Source organism: Bos indicus x Bos taurus, chromosome 23, assembly GCF_003369695.1.
Source record: "Bos indicus x Bos taurus breed Angus x Brahman F1 hybrid chromosome 23, Bos_hybrid_MaternalHap_v2.0, whole genome shotgun sequence".
In the NCBI taxonomy this organism is placed as follows: Eukaryota; Metazoa; Chordata; class Mammalia; order Artiodactyla; family Bovidae; genus Bos; species Bos indicus x Bos taurus.
In genome coordinates this window covers 16,225,499-16,245,794 of record NC_040098.1, presented here as the reverse complement: position 1 = coordinate 16,245,794, position 20,296 = coordinate 16,225,499, and the positions used below count along the sequence as shown (strand labels likewise).

General features: G+C 46.6%; 1 protein-coding gene across 1 annotated transcript; it reads left to right on the top strand.

Annotated features, from left to right (window-relative positions):
• The first annotated feature begins 214 nt into the window (after positions 1-214).
• On the top strand, positions 215-15,428 carry TREM1 (triggering receptor expressed on myeloid cells 1). The gene is made up of 4 exons (XM_027525279.1): positions 215-390; positions 5,101-5,442; positions 6,681-6,882; positions 14,867-15,428. The coding sequence occupies exons 1-4, from the start codon at positions 342-344 to the stop codon at positions 14,970-14,972; spliced, it is 699 nt and encodes a 232-aa protein (XP_027381080.1). The 5' UTR covers positions 215-341; the 3' UTR covers positions 14,973-15,428.
• The last annotated feature ends 4,868 nt before the right edge of the window (positions 15,429-20,296 follow it).

Below are 20,296 nucleotides of genomic sequence, written 5' to 3'. Positions count from 1 at the left end.
AGTGAATCTTTTCTGTTATTGACCTTTCACATTGTCAAATCTGCCTTTCATTGCTTCTATCTAGTAAGGAACCTTTTGGATTTCTTTCTTCTTTTTTTAATGTCTTGTACTATATCATCCTGCATCTTTTCTGGTCTATGAATGAGCCCAGTCTTGGATCCTTATGTTGTCCTTGACGTCTGGAGCCAAGATAACCAGTGATGAAACGCAGCATCAGACTCAGCACCTCTCAGCGATGGCATAACATCCTGTTGTGCAACTTTCTGGAGCCTCTGGGGTAGAGTGTCCCTCTGTAGCTGTGCCAGGAGCCACAGAACAGTTGGAGTCAGTGCACATGAAGGATGAGGAAGGCCAGGCTCTGGGGGCTGCTCTGGATGCTCTTCATCGAAGGTAAGATGCGGAGGAGGCGTGAGCAGGTGAGCTCTTTGCCCAGGACCTGGGGTTGGGGCCAAGCCTTCCACAAGAAAGGTCTCCCTTTTCCTCTGAAGCTCCAGGGGATGTGGCCACCCAAGACAGAACCATCCAGTAGATATGCCACACTGGGTTTCTCCACCCAAACTTAAAAGAATCAGGAGAACACACAGGGCCTGAGAACAGAACTAAAGGGGGTGGGTTAGGGAAGCAAGATGCCTGGGCCTTTTGATGTTGTCAGGGACATGCAAAACCCTGAGTGGGAAACTAATGGTAGAGAAAAACCTCACCTTGACATGATCTAAAGGAATTTTGTTTTTGAGTTTGACATTTTTTCCCCTTTATATTCCATCACGGTGCTTTGGATGTTGAAAGAAGTGTTGGTCACTCAGTTGTGTCCAACTCTTTGTGACCCCATGTCTATCCATGGAATTCTCCAGGCAAGAATACTGGAATGGGTTGCCATTTCCTTCTCCAGGGGATCTTCCCCACCCAGGGATCGAACCTGGGTCTCTCACATTGAAGGCAGACTTTTTACCAACTGAGCCACCAGGGAAGCCTAAACCCCAAAGACATAGTCCATTCAATATATATCTCCCAGTGGCCAAGCTTGGGCCAGGAAACCTGCTATTGCTGAAGACACAGAAGTGCACGGAGAAAAGTGCCTGTTTAAACAGAGGCCGTGATCCCAGGGCCCTGAGGCTCTGCTGCTCGGGCTCCGCAGTGTTGCCGGGACCCTTCGCTCCTCTTCCTGCCCAGCTCAACCTTCACTAAAAGTGGAAGCACTTGGAGCTTTTGTTGTTCCTGCTCCCAGTCCTCATGAATACATTGAGAAAATAAGCAGAGAAGGGGAACATATCAACAAGGAGTTAAAAGAAAGGTTTGCTTTGGAAAGACAGAAAGGATTCCAGGGAGAGGATGTTTTCCAGGGACCCACTGCCTTGAGCAAAGTCCTGGATAATCACCTCGTAGAGCCTGCACACCAGGGTTACTCTGGGATTCCTTGGAGCTGGGGTAATGATCTGGATGGGGTACATGGGAGTGTGGTTTCCATGGACCACCGCATTTCCTTGTGTCTTTTCCTTTTTTCTTTTTTTTTTAAACCTGTTTTCATTTTGCAGTGGAGACTGTTTATTTATTGATTTATTTTTAGTTTTATTCATTGATTTGCCTGCACTGGGTCCTCATGGTGGGGCATGGGCTTTCTCTAGTTGGGGTGAGTGGCGGCTCCTCTCTAGTTGCAGTGCATCGGCTTCTCATTGCGGTGGCCTCTCGTTGCAGCTCACGGGTTCTGGAGCACAGGTTCAGTAGTTGCGGTGCCTAGGCTTAGTTGCCCCTTGGCATGTGGTATCTCCCTGAAACAGGGATGGAACCTGTGTCCCTGCATTGGCAGACGATTCCCAACCCCACTGGACCACCAGGGAAATCCCTCCTTGTGTCTTATTCATGTTTTTCCAAAGGAGAATGGGAGAAGATGGAAGGTTGAAGACTGAGAGGAAACCAGTGGTTTTTTTCCACTGGGTCCCATCAGGGTAGATTAGGATGTAACATAAAAGCTCCTTCTAGACCCTGTATCCTGGGGAATAGAATTGTTAGTCAGCTATTCTCACTTGGGTTGGGGTTGGCTCTAATCCCAACCAGACAGCTGCTTTGGGCAATCTAGCTCAGAGGTTTAGAGCTGATTCTAGAGTCTTCCCTGGTGGCTCCGACGGTAAAGAGTCTGCCTGCAGTGCCGGGGACCCAGGTTCAATCCATGGGTCGGGAAGATGCCCTGGAGAAGGGAACAGCAGCCCATACCAGTATTCTTGCCTGGAAAATTCCCATAGATGGAGGAGCCTGGCAGGCTCCAGTCCATGGGGTCACAGTTACTGCTGAGTGTTTAAGACACTCTCATTTCATCTTTATAACTTATAAGTTGATACTACTATTATTCTTAGTTTCGAGACTAGGGTCACCAAGAGTCGGACGCTTTCTAGAGTCTGACTATGAGGGTCTGAATCCTGACTTCACACATTTCTCCTATGGGACCTTGGGCAAATTACACAATGTGTGTGTGTGCTCAGTCGTATCTGATGCTTTGCAACCCCGTGCGCTGTAGCCAGCCAAGCTCCTGTGTCCATGGGATTCTCCAGGTAAGAATACTGGAATGGGCTGCCATTCCCACTCCAGGGGAGCTTCCCAATCCAGGGATCAAACTCGTGTCTCTTGCATTGACAAGCAGATTCTTTACCACTAGGCCACCTGGGGAGCCCAAATCACATAATAAGTTCTGGGTTATTAAATACACTTTCTGTCTTCCACTTACCTTGTCTTCAAACTAGGAAAAATAGCAGTGTCAACTGACATGTTATAAAGATTAAATGAGACAGTGTCTTAAACACTTGGCAGTAAAAGGTATTTGTTATTCTTTTTTACATTAATAATATAAAGAAGTCCTTTCTTGAAATGGCGCGAAAAGTGATGTACAGACTTCACTTCTGCGTTAGTTTCTTACTATCTGCTTTCAAAGGCACCTGGCAGGTTTGTGAGCAATCTGTCTCCTGTGACTCCTACTGTCTTGACCCATCCGGGCAGTTATAACAAAATACCACAGACTGGGTGGCTTATAAACAACAGAAATTTACTTCTCCCAGTTCTGGAGGCTGGAAATTCAAGGTCATGGTACCAGTATGCTTGAGTTCTGGGGAAGGTCCTCTTCTGAGTTGCAGACTGACTACCAATTTCCCACTGTATCCTCACGTGGGGGAAGGGGCAAGGGAGCTCCCTGGAGCCTCATTACTAAAGGCACTAATCCTATTCCTGACGGCAGAGCCCTTATGACCTAACTATCTCCACCTTGAAGTTTAAGATTTCAAAATATGAATTTTAGGGGGACACTAACATTTAGATTAATAAAAGCAGCGATAATTGTAGGTAGTGGTAGCCTGACCTTAGTAATGGTAGGTGGATTGACCCACCACTATCCAGCCCATTATTTGGTTTTCCATGAAGGAAGGTATCTCAGGCCTGGATGGATAAACTGTAGTCCCTCAGTAAAGGGAGCCCTGCTGTGTCCAGTGGAAAACACAGACCTGGATCTTCTTACTTCAACACTACTTGGCCCTCCCATCAGCAAGGATCCCTTGGACCAGACCAGAAATTCATGCCAATTCTAAGTTCAACATTCAAGAGTGTGATTGAAACTTTTGTCCCTGTAATCCAAGGGTTCTCAGCCTTAGCACTATTGACATTATGGGTGGGTTAATTTTTTCTCATGGGGGCCAGCCTGTGCACTGAAGGATGTTTAACAACATCTCTGGCTTCTGCCCATTAGATTCTAGAGCACCTCCTTGCTCCCAGTGATGGGGCTTCCCTGGTAGCTCAGCTGGTAAAGAATCCACCTGCAATGCAGGAGACCCCAGTTCTATTCCTGGGTTGGGAAGATTCCCTGGAGAAGGGATAGGCTAACTACTCCTGTATTCTTGGGCTTCTCTGGTGGCTCAAACAGTAAAGAATCCACCTGCAATGTGGGAGACTTGGGTTTTATCCTTGGGTTGGGAAGATCCCCTGGAGAAGGGAATGGCAACTCACTCTAGTATTCTTGCCTGGAGAATCCCATGGACAGAGGAGCCTGGTGGGCTACAGTCCATGGGGTTTCAAAGAGTTGGACATGACTGAGTGACTAAGCACAGCACAGCATAACTCCCAATCATAACAACCAAAAATATCTGCAGTCATTGCCCAATGTCCCCAGAGGGAAAATTGTCCCCACTGGAGGACCACTGCTGTGACTCCTTGACATTCTGTAATATTTAGAACTCTTTTGGATGCAAGCAACATCCTATAGACCAATCAACACAGTAAGAAAGAGCAGCAGTCTCAGAGAGGATTCTGATTGGCCCAACCTTAGTCATGTGCCCATTTCTAGGCCAATCAGCATGGCCAGTGTGGTGAGATTCTTTGGCTAAGCCTGTGTCTCTATGTCCATCCTGGAGAATATGGGCAGCCCCATCAGTAAAGGTACATAGGATGAGAAAGATGAGCAGCCTGAGAAAGAGGTGATCTGCTACCCAAGGAAGGGAGAGATGAAGACCACACCACCAGACATCAATGTCCACCATGTCCTTGAGACGGCTTCCTCGCCATTTTTCCAATAGTCTCTTGAACTGGTCTCTCTCCTTCTTAGATGAAGTTCCTCTAGCTGTTCAGTGGAGTCACTTTCTGAAAGTAACATTTCTTCACATCCACTTTGCACCGTGTCCCTGGTGGTCTAGTGGTTAGGATTCAGCAGTCTCATTCTGCACCCTGTACATCCTTCTCTATAATCTTTCTCTCCCGTCATGCCCTTGTCACTCATGGTCTTAGCATGTGTCCCACGCTCTGTCTCTATTCAGACAGTTTCTTCCTCCCAAAAACAGTCATTTATGAAAGTTGATTTGCACAAATCATACACAGTCTAACTTTTGTGGTCAAAATCAAACAAACAAACCAAACGAACCCCCATCCCCCAAAGCTACTTGCAGTGATAAGATCTGGGGTCTAATGCTAACTTGCAGGGAAAGCTGCATCTTCTCTGGAGACCTTGAGGATCTTGTCTGAAAATTAGGTGATTTAACAAGAAAGAAATGTGGCTCCTCTCTCTTTCTTTTTTTTTCCCAAAGAGAAGGAAGCTATTCCTCACAAAGCCTAACTCAAATTCTCTGCTTACAGAAATCCAAGCTGCCGCTGAAGTATTCGAGGAGAAGTGTACTCTAGCAGAGGGGCAGACCTTGAAAGTGAGCTGTCCTACCAATACCAACATATATTCCAACAGCCAGAAGGCTTGGCAGAGGCTGAAAGATAACGGGGAGGTCCAGACACTGGCAATCACAGAGGGGTCCAGTCAAGTCCGGGTGGGGAAGTACTTCCTAGAAGACATCCCCAGTGAAGGCATGCTGCAAATCCAAATGGCCAACCTTCAAGTGGAGGACTCAGGACTGTACCGATGTGTGATCTTGGGACCCAGCGATCCCATCATCCTGTTCCACCCTGTCCGCCTGGTGGTGACCAAGAGTGAGTGACCTGGGGGTGGGTGGTATAGTGTGGGAGAGCCATATCAGGTCGGCTGGGACAGTGGTGGGAGCACCAGTAGGGCTGTGGCTCAGGATTTCTAGAAGCTTATGATCTTGCTCCTTGTTTCTAGAAGCTCCTTGTTTCTCATTTGAGGTCCTTGAGAGACATTTGGTCCAATGGTAAGAAGGGATTGCATCTCATTCTTTGTATGGGATTCCTCTTTGGAAGCAGAACCTAACATGCTGTGCTATTGTAGGAAGTGGGATATGGGGAAAGGTGAATGATGGACTTGGGACAATTTAGTCTCATGCTTCAGGTCTGCATGTAGAAGTCATTTCCTTGGGAAGCCTCTGTGAGTCACCCTCCCTTCCTAAGGATGCATCTGAGGTCCCTCCTGTGTGCTTCCAAAGCAGTCCTCCTCAGACCTTAAGTGGGCACCAACCAGCTGGGGGTCTTATTTTAAATGTAATATGTCTAGGATGGGACCTAGACTCTGCATTTCCAGCCTCTTCACAGACAGTGCTGGCGCTGCTGGTCCATGGCTTCTGTTTTGAGTAGCAAAGCACCAGGGCTCACTTGGTACCCTCTTCATAGACAGCTCAGTCTCACTGGATGAAGTAGTGGCCAGTTCCCTTAACTGTCTCCCCTATTCATCTTTGAGAACCTTGAGGAAATCATCTGCCTTATTCGACTCTATATCTCTAGCAACTGATGAAGTGCCTGGCATATAGTAGGGCCTCCACAGATGTTGACTGGATGAATTAAGGAAAGCAGATTAGAACGGGGGCAGATTCAAGTTCCTAGCCCCTGTGGAGCCCATATCTAAGGAAGACAAGACACATCTGCAGTGTATTAATGAAAGATAACTTGCAAAGCAATAAGCCACAGGTACAAGTGAGTGCAAGGCAGAGAGAATGGTATAAGATAATCAGGGAATTATTCTTGAAGAAGGGCACATATGGATTGGTGAACAATAGCAGGCAAGTGCATTTCCAATAACATGAATAGCCTGGAAATACCTTCCTGCTTCCTTATCTCCCTCCTTCTTTCCTTCCTTCTTTCCTTTTCCCCATCTCTGACCCAAGCAATGCCACACTATTTCTTTATTAAAATAAAAAGCAAAAGGAAACCTTGGTTCATGAGTGGCCATTCATTTCCCTCCGAAGTTCCATTTACTGTACCACTCATCCTTCCATCTATCCATCATCTGTCCAACCATCCAATGTGCTTTCTTGCAGATTCTTTGGGAACCCCTGCCTCAGATGAGTATCCTTGCCAGGTCTCTGTTCAGAATCCCACCCCACTTCCCGTCACCACCAAGCTCCGTCCCAGGCCCAGGCCCAGGCCCAAGCCCGTGACCCAACCCATCCCCACATCAGCTGATAGGCTCTCCTCTCCTGGCTTCACAGTCACTCCCACAAATGTGACACACGTCAACAGGTATGGTTTCCAGGTCTCTGGGCCCTTGGATCGGACACCAAGTCCTTTGATTCCCAGTCCATGTGCTTAGAGGGTGTGGGGAGTGAGGGATGGGGGAGTGTAGAGGGCAGGGTGGGTTTGAGTCATCTCTGTAGGGTGGATCTTCCCAGGGGAGGAAGGAGAGTGCTGGTGCTGGAGAGAGGAGGGGGCTTGAGGAGGGGGCTCTTGGAGGCAATGATGCGGCTGCCATTCTCCCCACCGTTTCCCTCTGTGTTTGCTTCTTGCCTGTCAGAGGGGTAAGGAGAGGAAAATGGCGTCTGTGCTGAATTCCAAGGGCTCAGCAAACCCCTAAGTGTAGTGGGAAAAGAGACCCTGGATTCTAATGCCAGCTAGATTGACTGAAAGTGTAACTTCAGGCCACTCAGGAGCCTTCTCTGGCTTCAGTTTCCTTGTTTCTATGGTTGGGGTTGGAGGGGGTAGGGGAGGGTAGAAAAAAATCAGAGCTGGAAGCCATAATCTAGCCCAACAGCTCTGAGCAACTGAGGTGTGTTAGGGTATCCTGGAGTGTTAGCTTTTATTTGGCTTGTTTTATTTATTTATTAAAACTTTTTTTTGAATGCACCCTGCAGCATGTGGGATTTCAGTTTCCTAAACAGGGATGGAACTGGCGTCCCCTCCACTGCAAGGCAGAGTCTTGATCACTGGACTGGGGAAGTCCCTGGCTGGTTTTCAATGCTGATGCACGTGACCTCTGTAGACCAAAAGAATTAGAATTTCTGGAGGTGGGGCTGGTCTCAGTAATTTTTATAAGATCTTCAGGCCTCTTAAAATGTGCAGGCAAAGCTAAGAATCATGACCTTTTCATGCACACCCTTTTATACAGTTTATTATTAAATGTTGATTTATCTAAGACTGTGTTTATCACTAAATGTTGACTTAGCAGAGAAAGAAATATTCTTCCACATTCCTACCAAACTAATGTGTCTTTTTTTGTCCATCTTCTCTTCTAGTTTTTATTCATGCTTGGATATATTTTAATGTGGTGTTAATTCTAATTATACACATTTTCACTATTTTTCTTTTGGCTAAAACTATTCTTCAGTGTTGCTCCTTAGTCTTTGTTGTCAGAATTTCAGCATACTTTTCTATCAGTAGAAAGCCACTGCTCACATAATCCTTTGCCTGTTTTTAGACGTTGAGATTATTTTCATTTTTTGTAGTATTGATAACTCTGAGATGAACATATATTTGTAGATGTCCTTTTCTTCTTTTAAATTGTTCACTCAAAAGAAACTCTCTTAAAAGAAGCCGAACATTTATACTGTCCTGTATGTGTCCTTGTATGCTCAGTCGTGTCCAGCTCTTTGTGACCACATGGACTGTAGCCTGCCAGGCTCCTTTGTCCGTGCAATTCTCCAGGCAAGAATACTATAGTGGGTTACCATTTCCTCCTCCAGGGAGTCTTCCTGACCCAGAGATTGAACCCGCATCTCCTGCATTGGCAGGTGGATTCTTTATCACAGAGCTACCTGGAAAGCCATTTTCCTCTACACATATTGCCAATTTGTTTTCCAAAGGTTGGAAACAATTTGCAGTGAGATCCACAATGCAGAAGAGAAGCAGCGTCACTGCAGGGCTCTGGTATCTAAACAATATATCTGTCAAAATAGATGTGATGCTGAAAGCTCGTATTCTAGGTATGCTGGTGCCAAATCAAATCTCAAAGATGGTTTTGGGTGAAGTAGAAAGGAGTAGCTTTGTTGTTTTGCTAAGCAAAGGGGGCCACTGTGGGCTAATGTTCTCAAAACTATGTGTTGCAACTTGGGGAAGATAGTGACAAGTTTCGCAGTAATTGTTCAGAGAGGGTGTGATCAGCTTGTGAACATTCTTCTGATGGGCTGGTGATGACATAAGTAGGAGACAGCATCCTCATCCTTCAGGTCCAACTGGTCTAGGGTCTACATGCTTGTGGGTGGCAGACCATCATTAATCTTCATTAACTTCTACCACCTGGAGGGGGTTTCAGTATCTGCAAAACAGCTCAAAGATATTGTCTCTATCCACTGATGAGGAATCACAAGCTGGAATCAAGACTACCAGGAGAAATATCAACAACATCAGATATGCAGATGATATCACTCTAATGGCAGAAAGAGAAAGTAAAGAGCCTCTTGATAGGGGTAAAGAGGAGCGTGAAAAAGCTGGCTTAAAACTTAACACTCAAAAAACTAAGATCATGGCTTCCAGTCCCATCACTTGAAATGACAAATAGATGGGGAAAAAGTGAAAACAATGGCATATTTTATTTTCTTGGGATCCAAAATCACTGCAGATAGTGACTGCAGTCACAAAATTAAAAGACGCTTGCTCCTTGGAAGAAAAGCTATGACCCACCTAGACAGCACATTAAAAAGCAGAGACATCACTTTGCTGACAAAGGTCTGTATAGTCAAAGCTATGGTTTTTCCAGCAGTCATGTATAGATGTGAGAGTTGAACCATAAAGAAAGCTGAGCACCAAAGAATTGATGCTTTTGAACTGTGGTGTTGGAGAAGACTCTTGAAAGTCCCTTGGACTGCAAGGAGATCAAACCAGTTCATCCTATAAGAAACCAACCCTGAGTATTCATTGGAAGGACTGATGCTGAAGCTGAAGCTCCAATGCTTTGGCCACCTGATACAAAGAGCTGACTCATTGGAAAAGACCATGATTCTGGGAAAGATTGAGGACAGGAGGAAGTGATGACAGAGAATGAGATGTTTGGGTGGCATCGTTGACTCAATGGACATCAGTCTGAGCAAACTCTGGGAGATAGTGAAAGACAGGGAAGCCTGGCATGCTGCAGTCCATGGGGTTGCAAAAAGTCAGACACAACTGAGTGACTGAACGACAACAAAAATTGATGGGAAAACAGAACCTTGCCCAGAGGCTGCTCTTGACTTTTTCTCCCTGGTCTTGCATCCCCAGCTCAGTTCAGTTGCTTAGTTGTGTCTGAGTCCTTGCAGCACTATAACTGCAGCATGCCAGGCTTTCCTGTCCATAACCCATTCCTAGAGCTTGCTCAAACTCATGTTCATCAAGTTGGTGATGCCATTCAACCATCTCATCCTCTGATGTTCCCTTCTCCTCCCGCCTTCAATCTTTGCCAGCATCAGGGTCTTTTCCAGTGAGTCAGTTCGTCCCATCAGGTGGCTAAAGTATTGGAGTTTCAGCTTCAACATCAGTCCTTCCAATGAATATTCAGGACTGATTTCCTTTAGGATGAACTAGTTTGATCTCCTTGCAGTACAAGGGACTCTCAAGAGTCTTCTCCAACATCACAGTTCAAAAGCATCGATTCTTTGGTGCTCAGCTTTCTTTATGGCCCAACTCTCACATCCATACATGACTGCTGGAAAAATCATAGCTTTGACTAGACAGATCTTTGTTAGCAATGTAATGTCTCTGCTTTTTAATATGCTGTCTAGGTTGGTCACAGCTTTTCTTCCAAGGAGTAAGTGTCTTTTAATTTCATGGCTGCAGTCACCATCTGCAGTGATTTTGGAGCCCAAGAAAATTAAGTCTGTCACTGTTTCCATTGTTTCCCCATCTATTTGCCATGACGTGATGGGTGATGTTATCTCCATATCCTCACTGTAAAGAAAGCTGAGCACCGAAGAATTGATGCTTTTGAACTGTGGTGTTGGAGAAAACTCTTGAGAGTCCCTTGGACTGTAAGGAGATCCAACTGGTCCATTCTGAAGGAGATCAGCCCTGGGATTTCTTTGGAAGGAATGATGCTGAAGCTGAAACTCCAGTACTGTGGCCACCTCATGTGAAGAGTTGACTCATTGGAAAAGACTCTGATGCTGGGAGGGATTGGGGGCAGGAGGAGAAGGGGACGACAGAGGATGAGATGGCTGGATGGCATCACTGACTCGATGGACGTGAGTCTGGGTGAACTGGGAGATACTTCTCTGGGCAATCTTGATTTCAGCTTGTGCTTCATCCAGCCTGGCATTTCCCATGATGTTCTCTGCATAGAAATTAAATAAGCAGAGTGACAATAGACAGCCTTGATGTAGTTCTTTCTCAATTTGGAACCAGTCTGTTGTTTCATGTCTGGTTCTAACTGTTCCTTCTTGACCTACATACAGATTTCTCAGGAGGCAGGTAAAGTGTATTCTCATCTCTTGAAGAATTTTCCGCAGTTTGTTGTGATCCACACAGTCAAAGGCTTTAACATAGTCAATAAAGCAGAAGTAGATGTTTTCCTGGAACTCTCTTGCCTTTTCTATGATCCAACAGGTGTTGGCAATTTGATCTCTATTCCTCTGCCTTTTCTAAATCCAGCTTGAATATCTGGAAGTTCTCGGTTCATGTACTGTTGAAGCCTCACTTGGAAAACTTTGAGCATTTTTTGCTAGCGTGTGAGATGAGTGCAATTGTGTGATAGTTTGAACATTCTTTGGCATTGCCTTTCTTTGGGATTGGAATGAAAATTGACCTTTTTCAGTCCTATGGTCACTGCTGAGTTTTCCAAATTTGTTGGCATATTGAGTTCAGCACTTTCACAGATGATGATCTTTTAGGATTTGCAATAGCTCAACTGGAATTCCATCAGTTACACTAGCTTTGTTCATAGTGATGCTTCCTCATGCCCACTTGAATTCAACACTCCAAGATGTCTGGCTCTAGGTGAGTCATCACACCATCATGGTTATCTGGGTTCAGTTCAGTTCAGTTCAGTTCAGTCGCTGTCGTGTCCGACTCTTTGCAACCCCATGAATCGCAGCATGCCAGGCCTCCCTGTCCATCACCAACTCCCAGTTCACCCAGACTCACGTCCATCGAGTCAGTGATGCCATCCAGCCATCTCATCCTCTGTCGTCCCCTTCTCCTCCTGCCCCCAATCCCTCCCAGCATCAGAGTCTTTTCCAGTGAGTCAACTCATTGCATGAGGTGGCCACAGTACTGGAGTTTCAGCTTCAGCATCATTCCCTCCAAAGAAATCCCAGGGCTGATCTCCTTCAGAATGGACCGGTTGGATCTCCTTACAGTCCAAGGGACTCTCAAGAGTTTTCTCCAACACCACAGTTCAAAAGCATCAATTCTTCGGTGCTCAGCTTTCTTTACAGTCCAACTCTCACATCCATACATGACCAGTGGAAAAACCATAGCCTTGACTATTTGGACCTTTGTTGGCAAAGTAATGTCTCTGCTTTTCAATATGCTATCTAGGTTGGTCATATTAGGAAGGTCTTTTTTGTATACTTCTTCTGTGTATTCTTGCCACCTCTTCTTAATATCTTCTGCTTCTGTTAGGTCCATTCCATTTCTGTCCTTTATTGAGCCCATCTTCGCATGAAATGTTCCCTTGGTATCTCTAATTTTCTTGAAGAGATCTCTAGTCTTTCCCATTCTATTGTTTTCCTCTATTTATTTGCATTGACCACTGAAGAAGGCTTTCTTATCTCTATTCTTTGGAACTGTGCATTCAGATGGCTATATCTTTCCTTTCCTCCTTTGCTTTTAGCTTCTCCTCCCTTCCCTAATTAACAACTGCTTGAATCTGCCCCCTGGGGCTCAGGGAAAGCCATGGAGGCTGAATGAAGGTTGTTTCCTAAAATCAAAGAAATGGGGGATACAAGAACCTTGTGCCCAGGAGCCCCACAGGACCCTGCATGGTATCAGACATGAGCTGGGACTTGCTTTCATCTATTAACTGTGGACTTTGAGCTCCACAGGGTAGAGGCAGAGTGCCCTCTTCCCCTTCTGTTGTGCCTAAGTGTACAGTACATAGTAGGAGATCATTAAAATATTTAAAATAAAACACATCTTTACAATAAATGCTATTCTTTTTTTTTCCACTAATTTTCCAGAGTATAAACAGAGAGTGCAAACTTTCGCCCATATTCTTACTAAAGGCTATACCTCCTTCATGTATTGACTTTATGTGTTTTAATTAACACGAACCAGTCTATGTATCAGAGTCCAGTTGGGAAGGCAGAAGCCACTGAGCTGTTTGAAAAAGAGGGAATTTAGTGGAGGGAGCAGTTTGTCCAGGAAATGGAGGAGCAGAGGCGCCTATCTGGGGCTGGAGGGTGTGGCACCTCAGAGGAAGCCGCTGTCACCCTGTCTTCGGAGGGTTCCACGGAGGCAGGCTGTGGAGAAAATCTTGTGCAAATGTTTTAGGAAGGGATCCCAGGAAAAACCATTCCTGGGGAGTGGGACTGCGAGGGAAGGAAACCTAGCAAAGGGTGCCATAACCAAGGTGAGTCTCACAGGGACTAAAAGGGCTTCTGGGCATCACAGGAGTTGTCTGTATGGAGAGGGGGTTGGGGAGCTAGAGCATTTGTACTCCCAGCACCCGGTGAGGGGCACAGGAATTCCCCAGCACTGTGGCTGGAGTGGCTTGGGGTGGGGTGGGATGGGGGTGTCTGGCCGCCTGCATACAGCCTCAGAAAGGGATGCAATGCTTGCCCTTGAGAGTGGACATGTTCTAGGAGCTCTGTGCAAGAAAACATTCCAGGGCTTGGAAGGGATAAGGCAGGGCACTGGCAGGAGACCCTTGGAGAGGTTACAGTTTGTGGAGCCCAGAGCTGGAAACTCCCTGGGCGGTAGGGCTGGAACGGGGCACAGGCTTGCACTGCAGGGGGCATAGCTGCAAGCTTGAGGGTCTAGAGAGGCATTGCCTTCCAGCCCCAGCCAGGGCAGCCAGGGCTGAACTTGGCTGCCTCAGACATCTAGTTCCTGCAGGTCCAAGACAGTGCCGCAGGCTGGGGGTAGATTTTAGCACAAAAGGACCTGTGCTGCTTTTCTATGGCTGTTGTATCATTTCTCCCTTTGCAGGCTTGTTTATTCAGGTTTAAGTTTTGCATAGGCAAACGTGTTGATTTTTAAATTATTGCTTTGTTTTATTCCTTAATTGTGTTTATCCTACTTCCTGGTGCCTTCTCTATTTTTTCACTTTATTTTGATCTTAATCCATCAGCGGGGGTGTGGGGGTGGGGGGTGGGGTGGGGTGTTATTTTGCTCTATGCTGTAAATGATAGGAGCAAAGACTTTTTCTTACATTTTGCCATCCAGGTGTCACAAGACTGTTTATTTACTAGACAGTTCTTGCCTACCTTTTGGGCTGCCGATTTCCTTAGATACGAACTCTTAGCTATCCTTAGATCTATATCTGGACTTCTATTTGTTTCTCTGCTGTTTCTCTTTTCAACCCGGTGTCTCATCTCTATGGATTGGTTGTGCTATAACTTATTTTCACGGGCTTCCCAGGTGGCAGTAGTGGTAAAGAACCTCCCAATGCAGGAGACATAAGAGACATGGGTTGGATTCCTGGGTCAGGAAGATCCCCTGGAGGAGGGCATGGCAACCCACTCCAGGATTCTTGCCTGCAGAATCCCATGGACAGAGGAGCCTGGAGGGCTACAATCTATAGTGTTGCAAAGAGTCAGACACAACTGAAGCAACTGAACACACACACAACCTATTTCCACATCTGCTGAGTCTATACAAGCCAAGTTCCTCCATTCATTCGTGTCCTTTTCTTATAGTATCTACTGATGTTTACCCAGGACTTTTAGAATCATGTTGCTGAGGTCTATGAAAATTCATGATGGGATTTTGATGAGGACTGGAACCTCAGTTTATAAATGAGGCCAGAGAGGTGAGGTGACTCTCCCAGGATAGGTCCTGATGCTGAGAATGGAAGCCAGGATTCCTTGCTCTGGGAGCCCTCGCTTTCTCTACCGCATCAAGGTAGGAGGGAGCCTTGTCCGCCTGTCCTTTCTCCCTGATGCCTCTTCTGAACGTGGACTCTGTGCTGTCTACTAAGTATATTTCTAATCAGTAGTTTTAGGTGATGGGACAAACTAGATGCACACGACAGAGCCAGTCAATATGGGGAAAGGAGGGATTGGGAGCAGATGAGCCAAGGGGTTTGAAAGCCCGTGACAAACACACACGTGTGTGGGAGCATCCATGTTCATAGCAGCGCCCACTCTTCTGTCTCCCCCAGGGCTCCTGGGATCAGCATCATCATTCCTGCAGCATGTGGACTCCTGAGTAAGACCCTGGTCTTCATCGGTCTGTTTGCTGTCACGCATAGGTCATTTGCATCTTAGCCACAGGAATCCACAAGAATGACCTCCAACCTCCACCCGTGTCCACCCAGCAGTTGTGCCTGAAGAGGGGTGTAAGGGGAAGAGGCGGGGGTCAGTGATATGAGCTGATCTGTAACTCAGGTGACTTCTAAGGCTCAGGATCCCACCTTCTTGGCCCTGCTAACTCCCTTTATTTAACTGATAATCTTGGATGTGCTTTGTCCCCTCACAAGAGAAGATACAGCCCCACACCTGCTCATTCCACTGGCGGCTCAGGGTTTGCATTAAATACAGACACTTCCTGGGACTTCCCTGGTGGCCCAGTGGCTAAGTCTGAGTTCCCAATGCAGGGGGTCCCCTGGGTTCCATCCCTGTCAGGGAACTAGATCCTGCTTGCTGCAACGAAGGTCAAAGATCCCATGTGCTGCAACTAAGACCTGGCACAGCCAAATAAATAAATAAGTAAATATTAAAAAATGAAGACACTGCCTGATGCTTTTCACTGTCAAGGTCTGTGGAATTCGTGAGGCACAGAGGCTACGGTTGCTAATTCTGCCCTGGTCCTCACCCTGGACTACAACATTTTGGCTTAAACTGGACAGAGTTCCAAGTACAGAAGCATCTTGTTCTCTCAGCTGCCAGGGCTGTCCTCTCCTCTAGAATCAGATGTTTCAGTTTCTCCCCTTCATTTATGGCCTTTTCCAATACTTCCTGAAGATTATTGAAAACCATGGAGCAAAGAGAAGATGAGATGTCATGGTAAGAATTCCATATTTGGGAGAGGGGAACTGAGCTCACCAGAAGGATGTATCCTGGGACAATACTGGGAGGATGAGATAGGATTCATGGCTTAGGACTGGTAAAGCAATATCATTTGTCTACGGTGTGCATTTATTGTGGGCATCAGCTGGGATGCATCTGGATCCTCAGAACAACCCCACAAAGCCAGAGATCCATGCCTGAAATGAGACCACATGAGAAGTGCATCACCACTTACTGGAAGGGACAAAAACTAGAGCTCCTTTACTGAAGACCAAGTGCCTCAAAGCCATATAGACCAGAATAACAGGGAGCCCGCTCTATCTAAGTGCCTCTTCCTTGTATCACATGAGGGGCAGGGGTGGTGGTGACCAGCTCTCACCAGTTAGGCTCCTAGAGGTTGTCTCCCACATGCCCTGCTGGCACCACCCCCTGCCTTCCTCTGCCTCTCTCTCTGCCCCTACAGCTCCCCCTTCACTCTCAAGCTCATCCATGAAATAGGTATCCAAGCCCACCAACAGATGTAAATCAGTACTTTCGGATTTTCTACTCTTCTGACTCTAAAGGGGAAGGAACCCCACTAGTGGTGAAGAGATGATGAGTTCTTCCATTCCCATTCAGGAATGGCCAAGGCCAAAGTTGTCTTAAATTCCCTAAGAGCAAACATACTCTACCACCCACGATCCATATTCTTACCATCAGGATGCCCTTCCCCTCCCTTTCTGAAACAGGTACTCTGAGAGCTAAGATACAGTCCTCCCCTCCCTGAGCCCTCTGCCATCCTGTGAGGACTTCCTCACCAACCTGGGGACTGACCCCTCTGAGAATCATGCATTTGGCCACTTAGGTCAAGTCACATGTCTGTACCATAGATGCCAGGGAGAAGGGGCAGGAGAAATATCTTTCTCCATGCTCAATAGAAGGGGAAGTGGAGTTCTGTGCCCCGTGAGACCCACACCTTGGGGCATATCCCCAAACGGAAAGGGTATTGGGTGCTGGAGAGCCAAAAGACGATGAATATCTATTACACAATTCCAAAGCTGGTAGAATTAAATGAGACAACCTGAGTAAAACATCTGGCACACAGCAGGACTTCAATCCTTGGAGTCACTCCATTAAAACTGTGATTTCTATGCTCCCGTCTGGACTGGAGCTCAGGGAAGCACATACCTTAGATTCAGGCAGAGCACCTGAGGAACGCTTCAGGGGCTACCTGACTCATACAGGACTTTTGGATGTGGATGAACTCTGATTCTTCCTCTATTTGGACCACTTGCTTCAGAATTACCTGGTTTGCTTGTTAAAATGCAGGTTCCTAGGCTCTCCCCGGACTTATCAAATCAGTGTGTCTGGGGTGAAGCCCAGACAGGTGTATGTTCACCAAGCTTCCCGAGTGACTCAGCCACATACATGCCCATCCTTGGGAATCACGGTGTGGAGTAAGATGGAAGAAGGTGGGGCATCGGGAAGGCTTGACTCAGGCCTCAAAAGGCAAGTCAAAGCTGGATACGCAGTGTCAGGCAGGCGGGGAGATTGGTAGGAGGGGTTGTGGGATGTAGTGGTCAGTGGCCAGTGATAAGAAGGTCTTGGTGGCTGGAGGCAGTCTTGGTGGCAGAGAGGTGGGACATCAGATGGATGGGCCTAGACTTGCTCTGGTGGAGAATGGGGAACTGCTGAGTGTTGCCCCATTGGGTTGTGACATGATGAAAGCAGGAAGGAAGATGTCACAAGGGTAGTGACCTCTCTTTTCTCTTTCTTCTGCATTTTCCTGAGCTGCCCTGTCTTGTCACATTTTCCTCAGGGTTTCTCAACTGCAAACTGACAACCAAGCCTCCTCAGGGAAGATGGAAAACACCCAAGTGAGGCAACATCTTCCAGTAAATGGAAAAGATGCTGAAGCGGCCGATAAAGATGTTGAAGTGACCGATGCACAGTGGATCCAGGGAGTGGGATGAAGTGGAGGGGAAGGGCTCTGGGGGTGGCCATGGCAACTACTGCTGCTGCTCTGGGTCTCAGGTAAGGAGAGGCAGGGAGAGGGATGTAGGTGGCTAAGGGGAGGTACCTACTAAGAAGAGGGGTTTTCTCTCATTTCTTAAGGAGGGATTGAAGTGGGATCAGGGCACCTGTGTATTAGAGACAGAGAAGCAGGAAAGGAAGATCATGAATCCATACTGTCCTGCTTGACCCTGTCCCAGCAGGGATTAGATGATGAAATAGAAGCTGGAGGTTCTTCTCCTGCACCTTGAGGTTGAGAAAACCATGTGAAGTCAACCAAATGATCTCTCCTTGATCTACTGATATGTAGAGGGCAGTCCCCCTCTAAAGGAATCAGGTACTAAGATAGAGGAACATTAATAGAGGAAAGGGCAAATAACAACAAAAGGGCCAAGAAGCAACATGGAGGCAAAATTACAGTGGAAGTCCCCTTAGCAAGGTACAGAGAGGGGGTGGAAAGAAGGTAAGGGCTCTAGAATCAGACAGAGCTGTGTTCAAATCCTATCTCTGCCACTTTCTAAATATGTGACCTTAGGAAGTCTTCTATCCTCCCTGAGCCTCTTTTTCCTCATTTGAGTCCCTACTCAGAAGTATTCATTTGTAAATGGTACCTACTTCAGAAGGTTGTTCCAAGAGTTTAAAAGCAGACAGATGGACGTCCCTGGTGGTCCAGTGGTTAAGAATCTGCCTATCTGTGCAGGAGATATGGATTCGATCCCTGGTTGGGGACTCCACCTACCTCAGGGCAACTAAGCCTGTGTAGCCCAACTACTGAGGCCTGTGTGCCCCAGACTCCATTGCTCTTCAATAAGAGAAGCCACTGCAATAAGAAGTCCAGGCGCTGCAACTGGGGAGTAGCCCTCACTTGCTTCAAATAAAGAGAAGCCCAAGCACAGCAATGAAGACCCAGCACAGCTATAATTATTAATACACAAATAAAAGCAGACTGATGTAAATTCTTGGCTCAGGGTTTATGGCGTGGTAGGTGCTAGGTAAAAGTTATGGTGGATGGTGGTGATGTAACCAGGTGTAGGGTCATCACTGGTATTTAGGGTTGAGAAGAGAAAGGTTAGTACCAGCTGTATCTGTTCACATAGACTCCCCATGTCTTTCTTTTGTTTGTAACTGAAGATGGTATTTAAGCCAGAGTTCTAAACCACCTTGTAGAGTTCCTCATTTTACCCTGGGCATCTCCCACCTTTACATGAGGTATGCATGTTTAAAAGCTTGTTTGTTTTTCTCTTATTAATCTTCTTTAAAAAAAACCTAAGCTAGTTATTTTTATTTATCTATTTTTACTATTATTTTATTTTGGCTCTGCTGGGTCTTTGTCGTGGCACGTGGGCTTAGTTGACCCATGGCATGTGGGCTCTTCCTGGACCAGAGATGAAACCCATGTCCCGGGTATAGGAAGGCAGATTCTTAACCCCTGGATCACCAGAAAAGTCTTTAATCTTCTTTTATTATAGGGGTCTCAGCCAAGAACTCCGGAGAAGGCAATGGCACCCCACTCCAGTACTCTTGCCTGGAAAATCCCATGGGCGGAGGAGCCTGGTAGGCTGCAGTCCATGGGGTCGCTAGGAGTTGGACATTACTGAGTGACTTCACTTTTACTTTTCACTTTCATGCACTGGAGAAGGAAATGGCAACCCACTCCCATGTTCTTGCCTGGAGAATCCCAGGGACGGGGGAGCCTGGTGGGCTGCTGTCTGTGGGGTCGCACAGAGTCGGACACGACTGAAGCGACTTAGCAGCAGCAGCAGCAGCAGCAGCCAAGAACTCAGAAGGGTAGAAGGAAAATGATTTTTCCTCCCTTATACCTATCGACCTCTAACTTCCTTCCTCCCCTGAGGTCTCCCCAGCTCCAGGCAGCTATTTGGGACCAGACCTATTAAACTTTTGCTGAAAGTTTCACATGTGTGAAGCTCACATCTGGTCAATGGGACATACCCACTTTACTCATTCCAGCAAACTGGAGCTTCCAGCAAACTGGAGCTCTGGTGGATCCCTTTACAGTCATCTTTCCTTCACTCTGCCATGGAGACAGGGAGCCATCAGCAGTCTTTGCCTGTTGTAGTTCTCAAGTTTGAGTCAAACACCAGTCTGCTGTGTCCTCCAAACTCCAGGGGACACTTGACAAGCTCTCCAAGTTGTGACCTTGAAGCCCCTCTCCTTAGACTTGAGGTAAGGGGCAGGCATCCACTCCCTTCTGCCCTTAGGGTCATAGGACACCAAAACTGTCTCGCCACATCCTCTCCTAATCTTCACAATCCCCATAACTTTATATCCTCGATGTGGGTAAGGTTTGGATAGCTTTCTGCATGTATTATACTGGTCTCCCAGCTCACTCACAATGTGGGATCTTTCCTTTGAACTTATATTAGTCGAGGTTCAGTTGCAGACAACAAAATCCAATGTATCTATTTTAAGTACAATAGAAATGCACTCTTGAAAAATAGAATATTAAGTTGTTGTTGCTAAGTCATGTCTGATTCTTTGTTACCCCATGAACTGCAGCACGCCAGGCTTCCCTGTTCTTCACTATCTCCTAGAGTTTGGTCAAACTCATGTTCATTGAGTCAGTGAGGCCA